Below are 26,328 nucleotides of genomic sequence, written 5' to 3' on the forward strand. Positions count from 1 at the left end.
ATCACTGCATGCGACTCAGATCCAACTACGAGCTTTTTAACCGCAGCAATGACGATTTACACTAGTGGAGCTGGAATTACCGCGGCTGCTGGCACCAGACTTGCCCTCCACTTGATCCTCGAAAAAAGGTTTATGATCAACTCATTGAAATGACCGTTCCATAGGAATGGTCTTTTTATTTTTAGTCACTATCTCATCTCTTCAAGAGTGGATAAGTTACGCGCCTGCTGCCTTCCTTGGATGTGGTAGCCGTTTCTAAGGCTCCCTCTCCGGAGTCGAACCCTTATTCTCCGTTACCCGTAATAACCATGGTAGACTAATAGACTACCATCAGGTTGATAGGGCAGACACTTTTTCGGAATATCGGCGGACAAGCCGCCGATATGCAGCGTTATTTAGAGTCAGCAAACTACATCCGAAGATGATTGATTTGCTCTAATAATTGCACCCTTTCGAAAGTCAGGGTTTATTCGCATGTATTAGCTCCAGAATTGCCGCAGTTATCCAAAAGGACTTTCCGAATAAGTGACATCTGCTCTAATGAGCCGTTCGCAGTTTCTCTTTAGATGAACTCGACATGCATGGCTTAATCTTTAAACTGAGCATATAGCGCTGACAGAATCAATCAGGTACTTGTGGTTGAAAGTTTCTCTCACTTACGTCCTGATTCCGAGCACGTTTCCCGCCCACGCAGTGGCGATGAGCGCTCAACAATCCGACGTTTGTGTATTTCTTCCAACTATTTCAACATTCGCAAAACTCCAACGTAACGACATAGAAAGACAGATTCGCACACGACGACACCTGCAATCGCAAGGAACGTTGAGATCTCAGAAAGATTTCCAACAAAACTGGAAAAATTTCATCTCACCCTTACGAAATCGCCGGCTAAATTTCTGCTACAGTATCCGCTCCAACGCAAAATTTCGTATGCATATCTGACGCGGCGACAACTATGCACACATTGCTGAAAAGTAGTGTATGTAGCAATGAATTTATCTAATTTATAAAAAATAAACGATACACATTTCAATCAATAATGTATAACTCATAGTAAGTAGGAAGCATGAGGTCAACATAGCGACGACATTAACACGAACATCCTAAGGATACATGTGGTCTACATACATGGATCAAACATGCGACCGAAATAGCTACATATATTGATCGAGTGCATACATGGCTAAAACAAGCGGTTCAATTACCCATGGTGACAAAATTTTGTGATCTGCATGGAGACGGATCAAACATGCGACTGAAGTAGCTATATTGATCGAGTGCATACATGGCTAAAACAAGCGGTTCAATTACCCATGGTGAAAGACTTTTGTGATCTACATGGAGAAGGATCAAACATGCGACTGAAGTAGCTATATTGATCGAGTGCATACATGGCTAAAACAAGCGGTTCAATTACCCATGGTGACAAAATTTTGTGATCTACATGGAGAAGGATCAAACATGCGACTGAAGTAGCTATATTGATCGAGTGCATACATGGCTAAAACAAGCGGTTCAATTACCCATGGTGACAAAATTTTGTGATCTACATGGAGAAGGATCAAACATGCGACTGAAGTAGCTATATTGATCGAGTGCATACATGGCTAAAACAAGCGGTTCAATTACCCATGGTGACAAAATTTTGTGATCTACATGGAGAAGGATCAAACATGCGACTGAAGTAGCTATATTGATCGAGTGCATACATGGCTAAAACAAGCGGTTCAATTACCCATGGTGACAAAATTTTGTGATCTGCATGGAGACGGATCAAACATGCGACTGAAGTAGCTATATTGATCGAGTGCATACATGGCTAAAACAAGCGGTTCAATTACCCATGGTGACAAAATTTTGTGATCTGCATGGAGACGGATCAAACATGCGACTGAAGTAGCTATATTGATCGAGTTCATACATGGCTAGAACAAGCGGCTCAAGTAACTACATTGATCGTTGAATTCTACTGTTGTTGCAACCTCTATCATTGAACTAAATAATCAAACACAAATGCTAAACTAATAACTAGTGCTTACAATCAATAACTACCAATACAACTGCTATACAACTACTTATATATTACATTTACACTATACAACATATACAGAAAAAAGTGTTTTTATCTGCGAAAAACTAAGTAAAATGCTGATTTACAGCCTTATTCTCAAATTAAACCATGCAAAGAGAACTTTCTTTGCATGATATAACTTCAGAACTTGTATAATTTGATATGATATAACTAAATGATATAACTTGTGTGTAGCAGGGGCGGGCAATCGAATCCTATCGAAGATCAAATTTGAGGTCACAGAAGTCATGGTGTCCCACCACGAAAATTTCAGCATATGAACAAACCGTGAATCGTCTCATCCGTCCAACAACTACGTTCGGTGTGAATTTCGAAGACGTACAGCCATACAATTCACAACATTATTGAATTAAAACATACATATATATGTATGTGAACAAAATACCCGGTCATACGATAGTCTCAACAGATCGCAGAATACTTCAAAGAATGAGGAACAGCCAAACAGTTCACAACATTATTGAATTAAAACATACATATATGTATGTGAACAAAACACCCGATCATAGGATAGTCTCAACAGATCGCAGTATACAAACACTGCTCTACTGGATACAACACCTTGACCAGTATACATGTCGTAGACATTTTATTTTGCCCCCCCCCTTTTGAACCAGAGTGGTGTGGGTTTTGGGCACCCCGGGGGTTTTTTCTCCCCACAGGTCCCCCTCCTTAGAAATTAATTCTCGTGTTGGCGCCAGATAGAGTTGCCTCCCCCCCCCCCGAAACAAAGTTATTTTTACCCTTGCTTAGGTGGGGTTGGGGTTTAGGGGGGTTGGTTCATATACTCACCTCCTAACCTTGGGCCCTTGGCCCGGAGGGTTAAGCCAAGAACCAAAAGTCTAAACTTTGTCGTTCTCTTCCTCCACACGATTTTTATCCCCAAACAATAATTAATAATAAGGGTAAACTAACCTGTCTCACTACGGCCTAAACCCAACTCCAACCCTCTTTGTATGTGGGGAAGCCAACACCAACCAAATTCTACTTCTCGCAATGATAGGAAGAGCCGACATCGAAGGATCAAAATGCAACGTCGCTATGGACGCTTGGCTGCCACAAGCCAGTTATCCCTGTGGTAACTTTTCTGACACCTCTTACCAGAAACTATCTGGATTAAAAGGATCGATAGGCCACGCTTTCGCGGTCTGTACTCGTACTGAAAGTCAAGATCAAGCGAGCTTTTGCCCTTTTGCTCTACGAGAGGTTTCCGTCCTCTCTGAGCTAGCCTTAGGACACCTGCGTTACGATTTGACAGATGTACCGCCCCAGTCAAACTCCCCGCCTGACACTGTCTTCGGCGAGAGTCGCAATGCCACCAGGTGGCTTTGCTTAAGACAAAGAAAAAAGAGCCGAAACTCAATCCTCTTCTCACCGAATAAGTAAAGAATCGATGAAAGTGGTGGTATTTCATTGGCGACCGAAGTCTCCCACCTATGCTACACCTCTCATGACTCTTCACAATGTCAAACTAGAGTCAAGCTCAACAGGGTCTTCTTTCCCCGCTATTTTTTCCAAGCCCGTTCCCTTGGCTGTGGTTTCGCTAGATAGTAGTTAGGGACAGTGGGAATCTCGTTAATCCATTCATGCGCGTCAGTAGTTAGCTGACGAGGCATTTGGCTACCTTAAGAGAGTCATAGTTACTCCCGCCGTTTACCCGCGCTTACTCGAATTACTACGATTTAACATTCAGAGCACTGGGCAGAAATCAGAGACAGTAAACGTCCGCAAGGACCATCTGTCTCCTCTGTTTTAATTAGACAGTCGGATTCCCCGAGTCCGTACCAGTTCCAGTTCGACCGTTTTGATGGTCGGTCAGGATACTAAGCCCGAAGACAAAGCACACACCTGAAAACGTCCACAAGGCAGTCTTGTCACTAGTCCAGCTTCAGCGTTAGCGTCTGCCAGCCACGGACGAAACCGCACAAGCATCAGTTAACAGGCCAACCGACCCGGTCACTGGAGCCAATCCTTTTCCCGAAGTTACGGATCTAATTTGCCGACTTCCCTTACCTACATTATTCTATCGACTAGAGGCTGTTCACCTTGGAGACCTGATGCGGATATCGGTACGATGCAGCACAGATTAATAGCCTTCCTTGGTTTTTCAAGGGCCGTCCAGAGAACACGAGACATCACAGAAACCGCGATGCTTTACGGAAACAACGTCCCTATCTACGGCTGAACCGATTCCAGGGAGTCCGTTCCTTAACTAGAGAAGAGAACTCTAGCTCGGTCTCTGAGCGACGTAACCAAGTTCGAATGCGTTACCGCGCAAGCGACTCAAAGAGCCGCAATCTCTGTGTCTGCGTTAGGGAATATTAACCCTATTCCCTTTTGATATCCGAGAGAAAAGAAACTTTTCCCTCTCAATGATACAAGGCATAAGCCAGTATCTTAGGATCGACTGACCCACATTCAACTACTGTTCACGTGGAACCCTTCTCCACTTCAGTCTTCAAGGATCGAACTTAAATATTTGCTACTACCACCGAGATCTGCACTGACGGAAGCTCCAGCTGGCCCTCCCCCAAACCCTTCACGCAACCGCCACGACCACTCCTACTCGTTGCGGCCAGGCGCTAGACAACGCACAAGCCAGCAACGGTTGGGTATAGGTCTCTCGCTCAAGCGCCATCCATTTTCAGGGCTAGTTGATTCGGCAGGTGAGTTGTTACACACTCCTTAGCGGGTACCGACTTCCATGGCCACCGTCCTGCTGTCTATATCAACCAACGCCTTTTATGGGGTCTCATGAGCGAGAAGTTAGGCACCTTATCCCAACGTTTGGTTCATCCCACAGCGCCAGTTCTGCTTACCAAAAATGGCCCACTTGGAGCTCGCGTTCGTGTCAACAGTTCAACAAAGAAACCGAGACAACATACCCATTGAAAGTTTGAGAATAGGTTGAGGTCGTTTCGACCCCAAGTCCTCTAATCATTCGCTTTACCGGATATAACCGCAAAGAACTCCAGCTATCCTGGGGGAAACTTCGGAGGGAACCAGCTACTAGATGGTTCGATTAGTCTTTCGCCCCTATACCCAAGTCTATCGATCGATTTGCACGTCAGAACCGATACGGACTTCCACCAGAGTTTCCTCTGACTTCGTCCTGCTCAGGCATAGTTCACCATCTTTCGGGTCGCAACCTGTACGCTCTACCGCTGCCCATCTGCAAGCAGACGAGACAGGGCCATGGTGCGCCGCTTCAAAAAACGGATCCCATGTCAGTCGGTTAACCGACCTTTACTTTCATTTCGCCATGAGGTTTTCCACCTTTTGACTCGCGTACAAGTTACACTCCTCGGTCCGTGTTTCAAGACGGGTCGGAGAGGTGGTCGACTTTCACACTGACACCCTGCACAAACAGGATAAAACACTAGCCACAACAAACCTACCCGATGACAAGACACCATCACCAATGGTGATGGGCAACGCCAACAGTTCGGAACGTATAGCCAGTGCTGTCAGCGCAGTCATAGGCAACATACATCTCCCTCGATCACAATTAAGCGATTTTGCGAAACTTAGTTACCCGACTACGTCAACTCTCTCCGGTTCCACTCCAGCGATTTCACGTTCTCTTGAACTCTCTCTTCAAAGTTCTTTGCAACTTTCCTTCACAGTACTTGTTTGCTATCGAATTCGCGTCTATATTTAGCCTTAGATGAAGTTTATCACCCACTTTAGGCTGCACTTTCAAGCAACCCGACTCCAAGATATAGCCGTACAGCTTGCTCCACTGTCCGCACAGGTCTCGCACCCTCTCAGGAATATGGCCCCTATCAAAGGGACTTTGGACATGCAGCACAAACTGAAAGCTACACCTATACGCTACATTTCTCAACGATGTAACACCGAGAGATTCAGCGCTGGGCTCCTCCCCGTTCACTCGCCGTTACTAAGGGAATCCTTGTTAGTTTCTTTTCCTCCGCTAAATGATATGCTTAAGTTCAGCGGGTAATCACGCCTGAGCTCAGGTTGCATTGCAAATGACACATCCACATGGCGAACATCGTTGTCCTTCACATTGTCTCCGTTCAACCACGCTCATAAGTCGCGAGAGCAATTAAACAGTGAACAACGATATGTTCATGTCATACAGTATGCACCGCTATCATACGTTAGTAAACTAGCCAACTAACGTAGTGAATAACAGCGTGCACATGTTGCACGTGTGTTCTTCACTTAAACGGGAATTGCTGAACACGTATACAATGCGTACAGAGCAAGTACCGTTCGACAAACAGTGTTCAACAATACTCGGTGAGAGTACTGTCCACAAGCTACACTGTAGTATTATCGTTAACAACCCTGAACCAGACGTGCCGAAGGGAAAACCCAACGGCGCTATGCGTTCAAAATTTCACCACTCTAAGCGTCTGCAATTCGTGGTAAATAACGCAGCTAGCTGCGTTTTTCATCGATACGCGAATCGACCGATCCATCGCTGAAGCTAGTCGAGTCTAATGTGACGACTAAGATGAAGTCACGATCATCTGCAAACATCAAATGTAAAAAGTTAATATTTTGTGTTGGCGTCCACACATATTGTTCCATCCACCATAACACGTAGCGCGCATTACTGGTTAACATGTGAAGGATCATTAAGGTTTCCTGATCATAAGAACAGGTACCACACCACACAAGTTATGTGTGTGTGTCTAACCACCAATACAAAAATTGAGGCGGCATTCAAGCAATGCTCATCAAGTCATAAGCTCAGCTGTATTCAGCGTATGTACAGGTATACAACGAAATTAACGAATGCATACGCACACATACAACACGTACAGCGAACTTTGCCAAGCAATCATAGCCGTCACCCAACCAACATACAGTAAACGACTCTTGCCAAGCATAGACACCTCACATTGGGCTAAAAAGGGTGGTGATACTCCCAACTTATTACACGACAAAGTCGTGAATCACACTAGCGTGTTGGTTTCTCTAGATCATGAATAAACCATAGAAGGTTTCGACGATGATCCATCTGCAGGTTCACCTACAGATACCTTGTTACGACTTTTACCCGGTTCAAGCCATTGCGATTGAACTGTTTCCCGCCATAACGCGACCCGAAGGCCTCGCGACAGCAGTCCGCAGTCCTCTCGAGACAGCTCAGTCCCGGACAGCGACGGGCGGTGTGTACAAATGGCAGGGACGTAATCAGCGTGAGCTGATGACTCACACTTACTAGGAATTCCTCGTTCAAGGGAAATAATTACAATTCCCTATCCCGGTCACGGAAGAGTTTCAACGGTTTACCAATGCCTTTCGGCAATGGATAGGCCAGCTGATTCTTCCATTGTAGCGCGCGTGCAGCCCCGGACATCTAAGGGCATCACAGACCTGTTATCGCTCAATCTCGTGCGGCTAAACACCGCTTATCCCTCTAAGAAGTAGACTGGACGTAAAAATCCAGCCACTATTTAGCAGGCTAGAGTCTCGCTCGTTATCGGAATAAACCAGACAAATCGCTCCACCAACTAAGAACGGCCATGCACCACCAACCACCAAATCGAGAAAGAGCTTTCAATCTGTCAATCCTTACGGTGTCCGGGCCGGGTGAGTTTTCCCGTGTTGAGTCAAATTAAGCCGCAGGCTCCACTCCTGGTGGTGCCATTCCGTCAATTTCTTTAAGTTTCAGCTTTGCAACCATACTACCCCAGGAACCGAAAGACTTTCGTTTCCGGGAAGCTCCTCGACAAGGCAACAATACCCCATCGGATCGCTAGATGGCATAGTTTACGGTCAGAACTAGGGCGGTATCTAATCGCCTTCGAACCTCTGACTTTCGTTCTTGATTAATGAAGACATTCTTGGCAAATGCTTTCGCTTTGGGGTCTCCCCTGCGGTCCACGAATTTCACCTCTCGCGCAGGGATACGAATGCCCCCGAATTGTCCCTCTTAACCATTATTTCAGTTCCTGAACCAATAAATAGAACCGAAGTCCTCTTTTATTATTCCATGATCGAGCATTCAAGCCAAACGCTTGTTCTGAGCACTCTAATTTATTCAAAGTAAACTCGCTAGCCACTAAAAAAGCCGAAACTTTGGTAGAAAAACCAGCAAATAGTCGCAACAGCGATTAACGCCAATGGCGAATCACTGCATGCGACTCAGATCCAACCTACGAGCTTTTTAACCGGAGCAATGACGATTTACACTAGTGGAGCTGGACTCCACCGCGGCTGCTGGCACCAGACTTGCCCCTCCACTGATCCCCGAAAAAAGGTTTATAATCAACTTTAAAAAATTCCTTCCAAAGAAAGGGTTTTTTAATTGTAATCTTAATCGTCAACTTCAAGAGTGGATAAGTTACGCCCTTCTTTTTGTTGTGGGTTTATAATCCCCCTTCGAAACATTCAAACAAAAAAAAATAAAAAAAAATTTAAAAAAAAAAAAAAAAAAAAATTTCGTCTCTAATCTAACATCCAAATCCAGATTCTCTGCAAAAGGAATAATCAAGAAATTGGAAACTTGCCTTCGTCGTTTTACACCACATGGCAATATTCGTAATCAGAGATAGTCGAATATTCCTTTTGGCCATTTCTGGTCATTTTGTGAGAGAATAAAAAAAGGAAAATGAAAAATGGTAAAATAGAGAAACACGAAAAGCACATGAATATCTCTATCCGAATCTCCTTTCTTCGACTACGCACCGCTAATTGTAATCTTAATCGTCAACTTCGTCGAGATTTTCAAATATCCAGCAAATAGCTTGTCCCATACACCGGGATGGAAAAAACGGAAAGTGCGCCGACGCAGTTTGCGAACAGCCATGTTCGCTTCTACGAGCAAGGCCCGTATCGTCCACAAGTTATAAAAAATCCCCGTCGAGGATCTTGTTTGTCCGGCTTCAGTACCGGTCCAAGCCTCATCGTGGAGGTTAATCCGGAGCTTGCACGCTGTTTTGCTGCTGCTGCTGTTTCGAGCAAGTTCGGACAGTGTTCCACGTTTTCACGTGACGTTGCACTGCTGGGAAGGTGTTGCAGGTGGTGTTGCGGTCCCTTTCATCCAGGTACGGGAAAGGTCATTTCCATGCACCCAGTGCCATTCGGCCATTGTTACGGATTGTGGTGTTGCGTGCTCCAGTACCAAAATCAGCGCAACGGCACCTTTTTCCCGTACCTATCAGGGTACGGGAAAAGTCGCGTCGTGGCGCCCACTCGCGTTGTTGATGCAACACAACACCTTTGAACGCTGCGCTGGTGGGGTTTTGCGCTTTCGCATTGGAGCAACCACTGTCTTTCGAGCTTGCATCCTTCACGAGAACACTACGGTCACCGCGGTTTTCGCTTGATTAGAGTGCTTCGTTGTGGACTATCGGGAAGAGGTTCTTGTCGGAGATTTGTGTTCACACATTTATGCGGAGAAGAGTTCATGTGAATAACTCCGCAATTAACTGAGTTGATTGGGTTTTCTTCCGTGGTTTGTCCGAACTTCACCATATGACCTACTTCATTCTGATGTTCTGTTCTGTTCTCTAAGTGCGTCATTTTCATTAGATTTTCATCGAGTATGCTCTGATATATAAACATAGGCTAGAGGAAGATTCATAAAATCTCATATAGTGTGATTCGCGTTTCGTAAAGTCTGTTTGCTGCTAAGAGTTCTCGTGTTGGTCATTATTGCTCCTTTCATCAGGCTCCTGTAGTCTCTTAGCTGTGGAAATGTAAAGGAATTCGAAAGCCTACTTCTACTATTCTCTCTATAAGGAGAGCACTCATTAGTCTAACTGAAGTGAGAGTGTAGCATCCTTTCTTGGGATTTTTTTTTTTGTTAAGACTCCATTCGCGTCTTACCAGCCATTTTCTTATAATTCTTCGAAGGCGGGGGGAAATATAGTTGAGGAAAGAGGGGCCACTCAGTAGCGCCCTTATTTCCGGACGCTTTATCTTACTTTCTTCTCTTAGTGACTTTAGCTTATATCTCATAGATCCTCTAAGAACAATGCTTAGGTCCTAGGACCCCGATTGATTTAGTGTCAGCACTAAGGTCGACTAGGTACAAGTTTTGCACAAAAGTAACGTGAAGTACTGGAGAATTAATGCGAAAGTGAGATGTAAACTCATGATGCCAAACGTAGTTGATGTTTCTGTGTAAGTTCTTCTTTCTTAAATATTCCTTCTTTCGCGGTACAGTATGGTTCTCATCTCACTACCTGGTCAATCTTTATTCTCTTCGTTTGTCTTTTATATCCGTTTCAGTACCGCGTAGTAAATCTCTTCTTTTATATCTTCATCACGAGGTGAATATCTTTCGTAGTGTAGAAATTTCTATGTTCTTTTCGGTTAATTTAATCTTTTTGATCAACAGAACTTCGCCATGTTACTTTTGAAGAATAATATAGTCGAGTTTATCCAATGTCGCGCAGGGGATTGTGCGCTCGAGTGGCAACGAGGGTGTCAATTTTTGAGTGCCTTCTTCAGCTGATTCGCATGTTCGAACATTCGCTCCTTTCATTTCAGCAGATTGTTTCGTATTATTCGTAACTTTTCGTTGTTACAGATTAACTGGAGTTTCAACGTCTACTAACTTCTATTTTTCTGAATGTTGCTTCTGGAAATCCCCCTCCCCCGAAGGACATATGTAAATGCAAATGCAAGGGCACGATGGCCAAATCTTCGGTGGGACTTTCGAGGAATTTCGTTCTTCGGCTAAGTGCGCTGCTGTGGGTTAGATCACGTATTCGGGTATTATCTTCCTCTAAGAATCCCGCTTTTTTTAAGTTCACAAGGTTTCGCACTGAAACCAGAAGGAAGGAAGTATGTAGTTTACATAATTCATGGTTATGCTTTTTTTGACGCGGTGCATCTCAACCATAAGTGCAGTAGGGTCGAGCCGGCCCCTCCACAGGTGAAGGGGGTGATTTCGCCAACCGTTTAAAAGTAGAAGTCCTTTCCCCAACCGTCCAAAAGTGAAGGGGGCCAGAGCACCGGATCCGACTATCGCATCTAATGATCTCAACATCCTTCAGCATTCCATTTCTAAAAGTGACGTGAGAGCGTTCATGTTAAAAGAAGCAGATAATCATTGGCGAGTAATAGACAGATGATCCATCTTACTTACATGAGAAATGAGCTTATTTAGCAAAAGAAAAACGGTGCCAACCAAAATCGGGCCGTCAGAATTTAGAGTCTTTCGGAAAAAAGGCAGAAAAAATGTTAACCCATCACGGATTTCAAACGCGTTCAGCTGTTTTGCACTTCCTCTGGTCTTTTAAATTATACTCATGGAAAGCTGTGAAAATACTGCTCTGAGATTGTTGAAGGCGTTTTTCTGAGGGTTCGAAAGCTGTGGAGTTGGAATGAGAAATTTTTTCCAAATTTGAAAGGAAACGCTACGAAACCTAAAGCGTGATGTTTTTATATCGGTGATGTGGCAAGATATTTTGCAGTATTGTGTAGCACTAAGAATGTTGCCACTTAAAGCTGTTCAGAGTGCTCGAGTAGTAGGTCGAAGTTATTGAGGCGCTTTGACTCTGAATTCTTAAAGAAAAAAATAAACTATAGTTTGGAGCTCATGAACGAGTATGCGACGACTTGCGGAGACAAACCGATATGTCACGTCTGGTAGTCTGGTTTAATAACTGAAGTCTGAGATTAGGTTTTCCTCCTGAGTTACACGCTACCTAGTCTGTGGTGATGTCGATGTCAGCCTGCATCGACAAGGTGTTTTGCGTTGACAGCTCCGAAAAGAACAATATAGAAAATCGCGAACTAGCCAGGACTCATCAATGGAGTTCTCTAACCAGTAGAGAAAATCCCTGATGAACCCGTCATTTTTACACACTAGAATATGTGGCACATAAAAATAAATCATAAAACAGCTTAATGTGATTAAAAAGTAATGGAATGTTAAGCTAACACTTTATAATCTTAAATTCTCTTCTCATTTTCCCGTTAGAATATTTCTTGTGACAGTTCAACACTGCATTAAGACATACTTTATAAGTGAATAGGAGAGCCACTGCAGAGAGAATTCATAACAAGTGTTCCGATCCCCATTCATTCGAGATTGTCATTAGAGATTAGCACTACTATTCTTTTTTTCAGAAGTTGTTTCTCCGTGGTTTTACTCATGTAGCATTTTTGAAGAGGTTATTATTGTCTGGAAATGCTCATAGATGGCAGTACTATCGTTATCACAATTGATAAGTGTCCACCATAGAGATTTACCGTGAGAGTGAATATAAACCTGCTCAATTTCTTCATAGTTATGGAATGCGATGCAGTATTCTCTTCATCTTCCTTCGTGATGCAACAAAAGCTCGCACTGAACTCATCCATCCATCCATTCCTATTCCTATTCCATATTCTAACCCGACTTGGCTCCTGAAGTGCTTATCGAGACGGAGTTTTTGTATTCGACTTATCACCTGTGGAGTTCGATCCTTCTTCGCTAGAAGCTAGCCGAGAATTGTATTTTCGTATTTTAAGATCCGCCCACTGTCAATAAACTCTTGTTTCAGAGGAATTGGCGAAAGAGTGCATCTTGAGTCGTGATGATGAAGAGCTACTAGTTAGTTTTGCTAGTGAGTTTTGCTCTGAAATTGTTTGATTAATATTGCTAATTCTTTTCGTTCCACATATTTTTCGTTTGTTTTGTTGTTGCTTTCGTAATTTTTGATAGTTCTGCAACTGTTAAGCTCACTCCTAGATAATCTTCGTGGTAGAAGTGCTCTTTATTCTATCCAATCCTTTACTTTTAAGCGTGTAGTGGTTTTGTAGAAGCTCCTTTACTCGGCAACGCTCGTTACCCTTTTCCGGAAATTTGAGAATTGTTCCATGCTTACTATTGTTGTTATCAAATCTTATCTATTTATCTCATTAGTCTCTTGTTTTTAGTTTTATACTAGTTCACAGTTTTGGCCTACGAGGCACCTTCTAGGTTTGGTCGGGTGATGTCCTACAGTATCTTCCTTCTCCTCTACACGGTCAAACCTCATCATTCCACTTCAACTCTCGAACTGTCCTCGAAGAAATCAATGGAAGAAGTGGTGAATTTCTGTTTTTTTTTTAAATACAAGTTTGATTAGATGCAGGTTTGATTAAAGGTGAAATTGTCATGAATGCGTCCAGCTCCTCGTATCACAAACGGTCTCCTGCGGTCATCTGAGCTTATCCCATTGAACTCATAAATCGATCCGGGGTTGACGGAACCGTGCATTGCAATTTTGAGCGAGGAACCTGTAATTTTTAGCTGTTGGTTTCCCTTTGCCTATAACCACTCCATCCTCATGTAGACGGGTCAAAACATGAACATGAAATAAAATAAAACATGAAATACGAGGCATTTGCGTACGCGCTCGAAACGGCGCGGTGGAGGCAGCAGTTCGAACCGAGATGGAACCATCGCAAATTGTAGCAGTGGGTGGTGTCACCAAAGGTTCCGGTACGCTCCTAACCACTACGCCCCACTGCACCGCCTCGAGAGAAGCCGCGTACGCAATTGCATCGTGCTTCGTGTCGTCTTGACTCTACTGTATCTGTGTATGCCTCTGAATCGTTCCCAACAAATTCATTTGGTTTGTCCAATTATTCATTGGGTTTAAGTAATTTTTTTCTTCATTTTCACCTCTTTGGTCCTTTTTTGTAGTTCAAACATCATCTATTTGGTTCCCTTTCATTTTTACGCCTTTATATCATATCATGTTTTAGGTGAACTGATGTTCTACAATTTATGAATTTTATGTTACAAATATCCCTTGTAACTCTCCCGTTGTGTATTTGTGTTTTCTACGCTTTCACTTCCGTCGCTTTTTATCATTCAAATGACCACCAATTATCTTGCTGTACTTGTAGGACATCTAGAGTAGTTATAGTCGTGTCAAAGCGACCATAACGACTGTCTCAACCCGAATGGTGTTCCGCCTGCTCTACAGCGCCGTTTGCGCAATAACGCCAAGATTCGTGTCATTTTGACCCGACTGTAACTTCGTTATTTTTGGATCTGTGCAACTAATTCACTATTATTGTTTACAGAAATGTTCGTAATAGGATCTAGCTTCCTTCTGTAGATGTGAGGCACTTGCTGCAGCCCTTGCTGTTCGAATTGGTGCGAATGAATGAGGAAGACTGCAGAGTATGTGACAATATTCAAAAGGCTTCCAATTGACAGAATATCCTTCGATTATAGCGGATCATGGCTTCCAAAGGGTAGGGATGGTACGCCGACTGACCAGGGGTGATGCTTGCTATAACACGTTCTAAAATATCCTTAGTCGACAAGATTAAGATTAGGACAAGATTAACAAGTGAACCCTTTGAGAGAAGTTAGAGCAGTCTGCAGGCGAAAAAAAATTCCATCTTGACTTCTCGGTCCTAAAATAGCATAGATTGCTACTCATACTCTACTATGTTTTGATATATCATACATCAAAGACAGAATTACAGGTACGATATTGCCTTGTGATACCAAATTAAAGCAACATTTAGGCTTCAACGGTGATATACTGAGCCACGTTAGAAGGTTCAGTTCTGTAGTCAGATTCTTATTCTTTAGATTCTTATTTCGTATAACTCTGATTCATTGCTCAACTATTGCACAAATATACCAGATGAAAAGTGAGACATCGTTTGTATTTCTGAACGGAAGTTTTTCTCCTTGTTTATTAGGACAAGTGTTGAATGTTTGGTGAAATCAATGTTGAAGGTAAGAGGGACTAAACCGGAGACTTCACCCAACGAAGCTTACATACCGGATGAGTTTTTAACGAAAAATGATGTAGAACCATTATGCGCTCAAAATTAACGGAAGAAGTAGCGGAAACAAACCAAACACGAATCCTCAAGGATCAGTTCCCTCAAAGCCATCCTCTTGCCTGTACTGCAAACAACTTTGGATGATTTATCTATGAAAATAGTGCGAAAATGGACGATTGTCTTCTGTTGAAGTCTACGGGATCATTGTTGAGAAAGGCTGTAAAGAAAGTCGGTATGTCGTTGTCGAAGTATGTGTTCTCGTAGCCTCGTCCCTTCCAAGACGAGTGTGAGTGCAACTAGCTTGCTCGCACAGTGGTTCTCCTCCCAGTGTCTCTGCCTCCTCCTTTCAGCATTGCCAGCTGTGTGTGTTGGGCGCCGCCCCTCCCCCCACAGTGTGATACCTTGGCGCGCCCGGAAATTCGTGTAAACCCTTCCTACCCTTCGCCTCTGCCTTCTGCTCTGCTACGACTCACCTTAGCTACTTCCATTAGCGGGCAATTACCTCGCTCTTTCTATACGTTGTCTTTATTAGCTCCTATATCGTACATAACAAGCACAGTGTTTATCTATTCGTATTTTAGCGATTATGCTGTAATAATATCTTCGAATCACCTCCCACTCAGTGACTCATCCACTGCCTTGCGTTAATCTTGCGAAACTAGAGCAGGTGACTGCTTTATTATAGGCGCGGCTGCTCTACGTGAAGCTCAATGGCCTCAAGTCGAGATTCAAAAGTGCGAAGAGGCGACTGTAGTGGTGGCTTGTAGTGCCTCGATTTGAAGTTAATCTGGCAAACGACGTCTTTGCGTGCTAATCTAAAAATGAGGAGGTAATCACTAAGCTATCAATGGCTTTAAAAAAGGCGTGGGAAATCAGGTTGGCACGTCCTGTTGAGCCTTATTCCATATCGATCGATAGAATAACACATCGCACAAGGGTGAGAGTGGTTGATTCAACGCCTAGCTGGTGCTGATGTCATTGTCTCTGTACACAACGTCTCGAACTTTTTTGAACATCTTGAGGAGATATCCGTGTATCGCAAGTTCGATAATGGGCCCGTTTGTCCCCCGCTAGAGTTGTTAACCTTAGTGTTGATTCTACCCCAAAAGTCCCTCAGGCATGGTGGGACTTTGTATTTTTTGTATTGAATGATTCTATGTATTTTATGTGCCTTGAGTTTTGCACGAGACGCCCCAACCATGGAGGTCGTATTCGTTGACGAACAACGTTAGCGAACATTCATTATGGAAACAGATGTATGTTACTGAACCAGTTCGCGAAACAGCAGTTGCTTTGGTTCTCACTACCTCACCTGATTCATCGGAGATCAGTGACTTTCCGTCGAGGTGGTAACGAGTATTGTTTTTTGTGTTCAAATTCAAACTTTTTTTTTTACAATCAGTGATACATAAAGTTCATTGTATATGACGTCGCAGCAATTCGTGCATTCAGTGGATATCGCACGTATCCACATATGGGAAGTTCTTGTGGACATTTTTGAGAGATTGTGAGATGGAATTAATCATTCTGATTCAGCTTGATTAAATTATTAGTAGGTTGTCATCCGCAGCATTATTGCCTTTACCTTTTTGACTTTTTGATCCTCACTGCTCTCTCGTTTTTTCTATGTTATCGTTTTGGAGGAAATATCAGAGATACCAGTGTTTCTAAGTGTCGTCCGCTTTTTTTTTTTCTCTTTTTTCACATCTGACCTAAAGGAGTATTGCGACTCAAAAATTAGAGTTGATGTACCTCTTCAATTACGTGAGATGTATGGGTAACGACTTCTGTCCTGGTGTCTCCAAATTCTGGTGAGTAGCCACTACAGTCGAGTAAGTAAGCGCTAGCAGAAGTCACACTACTCAGGCATTCTAATCAGGTTGAAAGGAATAGTGGTATTATTTACTAGTTATGAATATACATATTCGCTGTGTTTCTCTAAGTTTTGTATTGATTGTTAAATTGATTGATTTAGGATCACTTGGAACTGAAGGCATGCATCATAATTAGATATTCTGCCTCTCCCAAGTTCACTAAATTATTTTTCTTATCAGCTTTTTCGCGATTCGGTGGACGAACAGCAACACCAGGCACATTTCTCACTCCATTTGATATTGTTTGGACTTATTATTTGCGAATGAATTCACCATTTACATACATTTACAACATTTATTAGATTTGAAGCTTACACTCCAGGAGCACCTTGGAGGTAAAGACACGCTGGATCAAATTTTGCTACGCAATTTTTGCAGCGATTTTCCCTTCCCTGATATTTTTCAGAAGGCTTCATTCGGCTATTTTCTTTTCATGCAGAAAAATCTGTAGAGTAACATTTTCGTACTATAACAGTATTGAACTGGGAAATTGTTATCAATTGCATTCTCCGTTGGAGAGATCTGTGAATTCAGCGTTTCTTCTTGATCGCCGTTATTTGAAATTATATTTTCACTTTTTTATGTTTTTTTTTTGCTTTTGAAATTCCGCTGGCTGCATTGTATATACTTTATTCTCTTCACTGCTTACGTGCTTCAACACATGTATCGGTTCCCAAACAATCGCTCTTGAGGCATGCCTGTAGATGAGAAGATGTGATAGATCAAGTTTTGCTGTGTCATTTTTTTGTGAGCAATTTTCTACGCTGTTTTCAGGAGGATTCACTTAACTATTTTATTTTTGAGCACAAGAGACTGTCAAGTGAGGTTTCGGTAAGATAGCAATGTTGAGTTCAGGAATTGTTATCAGTTGCACTCCTTGTTAGAAGTGGTCTATGAAGACGGCATTTCTTCTCAATCACTGGTTGTAAGTATGCTGTCATTTTTCTAGGCTTTTTGAGATTTCATTCTTCTCCTATTTGATTTTTTGTTGACTGCTTCTGTGATTCTCGCTACGTTACGTTCAATATGTAGATTCACGAAGATATCTTGAATATTTCTTACATGTTTCAGAACAGGAACATGAGTGCAAAGAAATGTGCTCGTGAGGAGTGCGGGAAGACTGTCTATCCTTTAGAGGAACTTAAATGTTTGGACAAGGTCTGTATATTTTTGCATGTTAGATTTGAGTAAGTCAGTGTGTTTCTGTGCTAGGTTTGGCATAAGCAGTGCTTCAAATGCACAGTATGTGGAATGACACTTAATATGAAGAATTACAAAGGATATGACAAGATGCCTTATTGTGAACCGTGAGTCTGATTTTGATCTGTGTGTTTCCTTTCAATTGTGACAGGGGTACATTCTTACTGGTTAAGGCACTATCCAAAAACTGTTGCATCCGTGGTTACTGACACTCCTGAAATGCGGCGAGTTGCTGAAAACACAAGAAACCAAAGTCAGGTAAGCAAAAAAGAGGCTCCTCATGCTTAGAGGCTGAACAGTCCTACAAGTAATCTTTTTTCGCTGCGTAATTAAAGAACTCTCAGGTAGCATACGACCAGCGCGCATCTTTCAATAGAAACTTGGTTGAGCTCCGAAGTCTTTTGTAGCTTCGGTATTTTTGCTTTACTTGCTCGCAGTTTAGCCGGCGTATTGCACAGTCGCGGTCATCTTAACGTTAATTCTGCTTCCCACGTTTTCAATTGTGACGTTCCATATCTCCCCACGGACCGTTCTTCAGCACAGTTTTTTCTGCTCGAAATCGCATCAACGTTTGCATTTTTTCTTATGGGTGACATGTAACGGTGCTGGTGAAAATGACATGTAACGGCCACGTGAAAATTGAGCATGGGCCTACAATCAGATTGAGATGAACACGAGGATGTGCGTTAGTTGCTGTATCTAAAATCGATCAACATTGGTCAGGCTGGTTGACGTTACTTTTGATGGAAAAAGTCGCTTTGTCTATGAGACAGTTTGGGAAATTTCCACCTTTTATTCGTGTACGTTCACGGTTAAATGGTCAGGTAACAGTCACGTAGAACATTTGTAGGTGAGTAGTTTTCAAGTTCAAGTTTGAAGTTGTGCTCTTGTGAACTTAAATGTTCTCGAAATTCAGTAAACACTAATACTTCACTAACGTAAACGTCAGTGATTGGGTTAAGTTTTGTTTCATTCTTGAAAATATTCCCCACTACTTTTCTACATACGTACCATACGACTTTTCTATCCCTGGCTCTCTATACATGCTGCTAAGGGCTTTCTCGCTTTGAAGAAATACCTCTCATCCCACGGCTTACAACGGAGATGTGTTACACCAATGCCATTGCTCGAGCGAACTCACCCTCATTCTCAATCGACGCACATATAAAGAAACTATGATGTTTGATTCTGAAGAAGTGGATTCTAGAAATAAATTGAAGCAAAATTAATAAGCCTTCATTTTTAGTTCCCCACAAAGGGTACAACTTAAATAAAGTAAGAGAAGAAAGTGTCTAGCGTTAATCAATTCGCTAGGGATGCGTCATCGTGATCACTTCAATTAAGGATCGTTTGAGGTTTATGATGGTTATGGTTTATGTTTAGTGCATTGTGGGGGCTAGCTGACATATCAAATCAATGATTTTATCCTCCCAGATAAGTTTGGCACCAATCTATCGACCTCCGGGAGATAAAAAGGTTGATTGGTACTAGGTCGAATTCGAACCAACAATCGATCGTGCAGTTACACTTGAACTTCTTATCAACTGTGCTATACCTTCTCCAGAAGTTCAACGAGTTTTTCTTTCTTGTTGCAATGCTTATTTCTTATTTACTTTCTTGGCCTTCACTCATTTCGAAAACGCGTAAGTTCGGTTTGAAGTAATTCAGGGAAAAGTCTGTTTGACTTTTTCCCGAATTATTTCAATGTTTATGTTGTATTTATGTCCCATCAAAATTTCACGAAATCGACTAATGAAATATTCTCAGATTGCCCTGTTCGGACTCGACGAATTCGTTAATACGTAGGTATTTTGGCTTCGGACTCAAGCAGGATAAAATCGATTGCATGGAAGCACTAAGAATATTTTTGTGGATTTTAGAAAAGAGTGTGGAGATGTTATGCAGTCGAGTACTTTTTCCTTGAACCGTGAAAACCATTGTGATACAGTTCTTTTCAATAATGTTCCCTCCCATAGATTGAACAAAAAGCTGGTACACAGCATTGTGGGAAAAAAACCTTACTAAAAGAGAGGAGAAGATTTATCATTTTTGATCTCTGCACTGATCATCGTTAAAAAGTACTAAATTACTATTACCTATATAGTGATAGTTATTTAAAATGGTTAGAATTAGATCAAACTCAAATATAATAACTAATGCTTGTAGTGAAAAACATTAAAAAAGAACATGTTCAGGTCCAATATCACGCCGCTTATGAAAAAGCCAAAGGCACGAAAATTGAGGTAGCTGACGATCCGGAAATGGAACGACATCGGAAAAATATGCAGGTATGGCTTCGTGGTCTACGCTATAGGTCCGTTTGCTCATCTTTTTATATCGCTAGATTAGTGAAGTCATCTCTTTCCTTTATGTACTCTATCTCTTGTTTTTTGGTGGTGATGATACACGTTGTGGATAAGAAATCTGTCTTTAATGGGTGTCGGTTGTGAGTACGACGATCACAACGCGCGCAAGCACTGCCTTTTGTTTATAAAAAATACGTTAAAATAATAAGAAGAATTGAGGAGTTTGGTGACTGCTTTCGTACGCTACGCAGAAAGATGTTAACCTTGGAGAACGTATCCTATAATTTTGTTACCGACATTAATTGACACTTATGGTTTTTGAGTGGTTCGTAACTTTCAACCCTCCATATATCCATTATCATATATCGCTCCAACATATATCCATTCTGGTCGCAGGCGAATGCCTCCCAATGAGTCTCATCTACGTTACTTCAGCTCTCCCGTCGTCTTCCTAACTTACCCACGAGTCTGAATTTGCCTTTCGATGATACTTTCAATCAATCATTCTTCGCTACTCTCCACTAATTTATTGCCATGCAGTACATGCACTCAAAGTACACTAGCCACTGCCGGTGTTGCATAGGAGTCTCCAGATTCTTTTGCGACCAATTCACATAGCTCATACATGCCACACGCCACGCAGCGAGGGCAACAAATTGAAGCATTTTCCATTGCGAATATAGACAATAACAGTTTAATAATCTATTGCAGATATTATACACGTTTGATTAAAGAGGACCTGTTTTGAGAACTCATGATGAAAAGCAAAGGACGAATTCGAATGCAATCTTTGTTGTATCTCTGCAGTAATTAATGTGTAGTAACTCAGATACTTTGAGCTGAGGAGCCGCGCGTTCTGAAAACAACCACAACCGTGGGTGATGCTGTAATGTTGTGTATTGTGAACGGGCGAACGAAACGTGACCATTCTATAGAGAGTAAGGAGCATAAGGCGTATTCAACTATTAAAAATGATTCATGAAAATACGTACGGAGGAAAGCGCCCTTTCTACCTAGAATGGAAATCTTCTTTGCTCCTCCACTTCGTTCGGTGCCCAGTCTTTTGAGACACGATCATAATCTTACGCTTACCATAGCCGATTACCGTTACACGGAAAACCTGTGAGTGTCTAGGTACAATACGTTTCTTTCTTTTTATTTAGTGAAGATTCATGTCAGAAGCTAGAGTTCTGAAATACCTGCGTGGGAACCTCACTCTTGATCTCGATGCTGGAAAACCTTGCATGGCGCCTCCAGAAATGAGTGAATCTACTAAGAAACGCTTTACGCGATTTGGACGTTGGAGCGGGCGTGGGGAATTTATCGAGGATCGTGTATTTTCTGATTCTCTTACAACGTCCTTTGAATCTTTTAGAGTGTTTGGATGTTACCTTCATTAGCATAGGAAACAGTTGCAATGTTCACCCAAGTCCTCGAGTCCTAGGATACCTTTGCAGCTTTTATTACTCCTACAACAATCACTTTCACTTTAATAGAGGAAGGTAACAATGTAAGAAAACCTCTTGAGGCGTTCTACTGCTAATTGCTCTTGCAAGAATCCTTGGGAGACTCTTTATATGCTGCCGACTAACATCCGTTGGCGCGCGAACTTGCAAAACGACGCTCCCGCGGCAAAGCGTTTGCGAGAACACATTTCGCGGCGTTTGCCGCGGAGCGCTAACACATGCCGTTCCGTGCTGACGCTTCCCAATTCTTCATCATATGAAGGGACGCCTGTTTCGCTTCTAGTGAGAAAATTATGTATTGCCCAGGTAGATTACAAACATATTTATAGAGTTTCAATAGATACACATTCATACTACTTCTTTGATTAAAAGTTGTTTGGAGGCACAATCACAAATCGCTTACACTGGAGAGCTGGACAAAAGAAAGAAGATGGAGGAAGTACGTCCCAATTTCGTGCCAGCTGAAAATACTGGTAAGCTTCCTAGCGTTGAGGATGATGTATTAATACTATTCACATCATTTTGAGCCGATTAGCATCTGGATTAATCTTGCTTTTGTTTCACCCTCATTCTGTTGTTTTCTCATCTCTTCTCTAATTCATCGACTGTGATTTTAATGTTTTCATGACCTCACAACTTCACACTAACTAGGAAGTGGACAGGGCAGTTATTTTTGGGAGATGCGTAGGTTATAAGTGTTCTCTTATGTTTAGGTAAAGCAAACACATCAACACAAAAAGCAACGGTTCAAGCAGGCGGAGCTGTGCCTGTACCAACATCAAAGAAATGAAATTATGAACAATGTTCTTACACATAATATCTCCTTCTACGCATTTATCGACGCTCCGGTTATGTTAAGCTTAACTTTTGTGGTTATACGTGTAGTCGTTTAACTAGCTTTCGTCAGTAGCTTTACAGTTTTTTTTTCATCATCGCATGCTAGTCAGTGTTTCATATGTTTTTTGCGCATCTTGTTGAACAACGTTGCTCATGATTTATTTTTGGTGCTCAAATTGCCACGTTGCGCGCTCATAAAGAGTTCTATCTTGTGAAGTGTTCTACATGAGATTGGAAATGTTCATAAGCACAAGGGCATGATTCATTAATATCTGAGCCTAGATAGAAGTCTATCTTCGTTACAGATTACTGACGCAGCATGTCCCACGTCTCAACATCAACTGTATACAAGTTCTACATTTTTATTCGTTGTTATTTTCCCCTCTTTTCGATTTATTGCGAAACGGCGACAACGTGGCATATTTGAGTTGAGCATTTTCGACATAATCTCTTCTTTACTAAGCTCTGACTATCATCGGAATTTTTGTCTCTCTATGACATACAGCTTCGTATCAAGCAACTCAAATTTAGTTGAGCGACTAAAAATGAGGGGAGCACTGTTGAAAGTGAGTTCAGCTTAGCCAAGATGTGTGTTATCCACATGGTAATCGACCACAAGTATCTTTTCTTCTCCACATGATAATCGACCACAAGTATCTTTTCTTCAAAACACTAGTTCCGCATAGTCTATCCCTGTTGTTCAGAATTAATTATCAGCTTCAGTGACCCTTGATTTCAGCAATTAGGTCTCAAACAGTATAATCGTTTTAAGTCCAAAGGATGTTGTGCCTATTTGGATTCGCATTTGGAGGTCTGTAGAAGAATAAAAAAGTATGATATTTCGAGTTTATGGTAATGCAAAAAAGGGAAAGTAACAGTAACATGTGTGGTTGCAAAGTGAAGGTCGTTTGGTCACATGCATTTAACTCCAGATAGTAAATAAGTTTTAATATGTAGCTTTCTACAATAAGAAGACCACGAATTTATGAGCCGTTCTCAAATTTCGTCGAAACTGTGCTCATTTACCAATTTGAGAGAGTTACATTACTAGTAGACCGCATGCATTTCTCGGATCATTCCTTTTCACTTAGAAACTGCAAGTTGTTGAAGGTTGTCATCCCATGATTTATGAATGACGATGCGCAAAAAGCAGTTGTCTTCACCTTCTTATAACCGCATTACTTACATCATCTTTGTTAGTCAACTGCTTTATAATTTCTCCGCCCCGCTTACATTCAATATAGATTAGATTAGTTTGCATGCGCTTCTTGCAGGTTTTGGCCGAATTATATGCTCTCCTTTACCGTTCAATGATGTGACCATCGGATCCCCAAATACAACGTCATCTGGAAATCTTTCGACTTTAGTCTATTCATCTGATAACATTTATGCAGGCATGTGAATTCATTGTGTGTGCGTGTTTATTTCTGTTTCTAAGGATTGTGACAATTGTATGGACAGTAGATGCCTCATGTGTTGTGCAGAACAGTTTACTCGATTTTGTTACTTCCTAGGAATAAGGCATTTTATGTTTGTTCTTAGTTGCTGCAGCAACAATGAGTTTCAGTGCAACAGCCACATCAACAGCGAGTCGTAGGAAGCATTGCGGATTATGATCCTATGAACGGAAGCTGGGGTACGGTGGCTAGCTCCCGAAACAGTGAAAAAATCAGTAAGTTCAATGTAAACGTGCTAATATAGATGCATATGTTGCTTTTCTTACTGCTAGGACTCAACATCGTGTGCGAACTTGTCTTCTGTTAGTTTTATAGTTCGATTAGTTAATGAGTACACTTGGCCAATAAAGGAAGTCTTTAGAATGTCTTCTTCATTAGGTAATCAGTGTCGAAATGAGTGTTTCTCTTGCAGCACTATCTCGCCACCCAAAGAGCAGGTGCAAATAAAGATTAATTTTTATTAAATTAGCCGGTAGTTGCATGTAAAATGTATCCGTATTACACATTGCTGCACATCAGTGGTGAAAACACATTTGCTATGATTGAGTTATCATTCCAGTTTCTTTTTTCGAACTATTTCGCCATTAGATTAATCCAGTTGGTCATTATCTTTCATGTGAAAATAATTTCACTCATTTCTACCCCAACACTCTTTTCCTCAAACAATGCTCATATGTTTTGTGCAGCGCATCCGAAAAAAGAAGAAATCTTTGTTATCATGCTCTTTTTAGATATTTGAAAGCATTGTTTTCCATTTAGATCGTATTCTTTTTCTTCATTTTCCTTATAAAAAGGATGCACCTTTCCTTCAGACATGGTATTTCCAAGATTTCTCTTCCTGTTAACGGAAGCACACAAGGTTGAGCTGATCGTTCTAAGTAAATCCTACTTTTGTAGAAAGACATTCCAGACTGCTTGTGTGGATGCGACATTGGGCAGTTAGTAGTCGTGGATCTTTCACTGCGTTATTTTTTCTTTTTTCTTTTTGTTCTCTTTGTACACACGAATTAATCCCACGTGAGAGGATATTCAAATGTCTCAGGTTGCTCGAGGTATATATTGGAGAATAGAAGATTTTTCGGTCGTTGGTCGGCCTTAATGACATTGTTAGCTTTCGTCAATTTCAAGTTCAGTATCGCATCATTGCAACCAGAAAGCTAATTCCGTCTCTCAAAAATCTTGTGTTCTTTCATTGTTAATTTATCTTTTTCTACACATCATTATATGTACAAACCTACGCTGCTGTCCATTATTTGTATATATTTTATCTGCCGAAAACCCAGTAAAATCGTTCTTTGGGTTTGGCTTCATTCCTCCTTTGTCAAGTCGTATCGCATCATTGCAAGCAGAAATCTAATTCAGTCTCTCAAAAATCTTGTGTTCTTTCGTTGTTAATTTATTTTTTTCCACACAACATTATATGCACAAACCCACGCTGCCTAATTCCACCATTGAAATCGTACCGCATCAATCATGCTGCTCATTCATCCACACCTGAGAACACACAACTAAGAGTTTCCTTAAGCTTTTAGGGTCAGAAGCTCGGTACTGTGTCGATTTTGCAGAGGAAATTGGCAGTCGTGCCGCTTCTGGAGGAACAACTAAGGTTTCGGCGATTTCACCGAGCGGTGCTGCTGGGTTCGCAGTGAAAGCAATTTATGACTACACAGCTGCTGACAAGGATGAGGTGGGTTCCTTCGCTTCAAAATATTATCTGAGTCTGTCTATAATTCGAATACTTCTACTAATACTCCAAGATATTTCATCGTTAGCTATTTTGATGAAGATTTCATATTTTCGACAGTGTTTCTTGTGAATCCTTAATTGAATCTATAGATGCGATAGTCGGAGCTGGTGCTTCGACTCCCTTCACTTTTGGACGGTTGGCGAAAGGATCCCTTAACTTTTTACGGTTGGCGAAGGGATCCTCATCACTTGAGCCACACCCCTTCACGTGAGGAGGGTCTGGCTCATCTCATCTCGCGCCTACTATTGAATTTGATTCTCGTTCTTCAGTCGTTTTTTTTGGAGTAAAAGAGAATCTTCGTTACTGTTCGTTTCAGGTTTCTTTCCTAGAAGGGGACATTATCGTTAACTGTGAAAAGGTAGATGATGGTTGGATGACTGGGACAGTTCAGCGTACACTGCAGTGGGGAATGCTTCCTGCAAATTATGTACAACCACATAAGGCGCCTACTGGACTCACAAGGATTAAGTAGATCCTTTTCAGCCGGCAATTACCCTACTCTTTGCTTCTTGACACATTTGAGTTTTTGAAGGGTAGGAGATTGCATTAATGGGATTTTAGCGAGCACAGTTTTTGTCAAGAAGCAATAGTGCTTCCTAGCTTCGATATCTCTTCTCCTATTTCGAGTTCTTGAAGAC

The 26,328-nt window shown here is 41.8% G+C and overlaps 1 protein-coding gene across 4 annotated transcripts; it reads left to right on the forward strand.

Moving 5' to 3' along the window:
- Positions 1 to 16,549: 16,549 nt before the first annotated feature.
- Positions 16,550 to 26,162, forward strand: RB195_010519 (uncharacterized protein; the record flags this gene model as incomplete). 4 transcript variants are annotated; one of them, XM_064191569.1, is made up of 9 exons in its annotated part: positions 17,758 to 17,835; positions 17,890 to 17,984; positions 18,051 to 18,135; positions 20,073 to 20,165; positions 22,032 to 22,122; positions 23,761 to 23,880; positions 24,054 to 24,158; positions 25,509 to 25,630; positions 26,007 to 26,162. In XM_064191569.1, the coding sequence occupies 9 exons, from the start codon at positions 17,758 to 17,760 to the stop codon at positions 26,160 to 26,162; spliced, it is 945 nt and encodes a 314-aa protein (XP_064049151.1). The 4 variants fall into 4 exon arrangements, with proteins under 4 accessions (XP_064049150.1, XP_064049151.1, XP_064049152.1 ...); XM_064191567.1 differs by lacking the exons at positions 23,761 to 23,880; positions 24,054 to 24,158; positions 25,509 to 25,630; positions 26,007 to 26,162 and adding exons at positions 16,550 to 16,614; positions 17,533 to 17,602; positions 22,363 to 22,439 and having other exon boundaries at positions 17,749 to 17,835; XM_064191570.1 differs by lacking the exons at positions 23,761 to 23,880; positions 24,054 to 24,158; positions 25,509 to 25,630; positions 26,007 to 26,162 and adding an exon at positions 22,363 to 22,439.
- Between the last annotated feature and the right edge of the window lie 166 nt (positions 26,163 to 26,328).

Source organism: Necator americanus, chromosome III, assembly GCF_031761385.1.
Source record: "Necator americanus strain Aroian chromosome III, whole genome shotgun sequence".
Taxonomy (NCBI): Eukaryota; Metazoa; Nematoda; class Chromadorea; order Rhabditida; family Ancylostomatidae; genus Necator; species Necator americanus.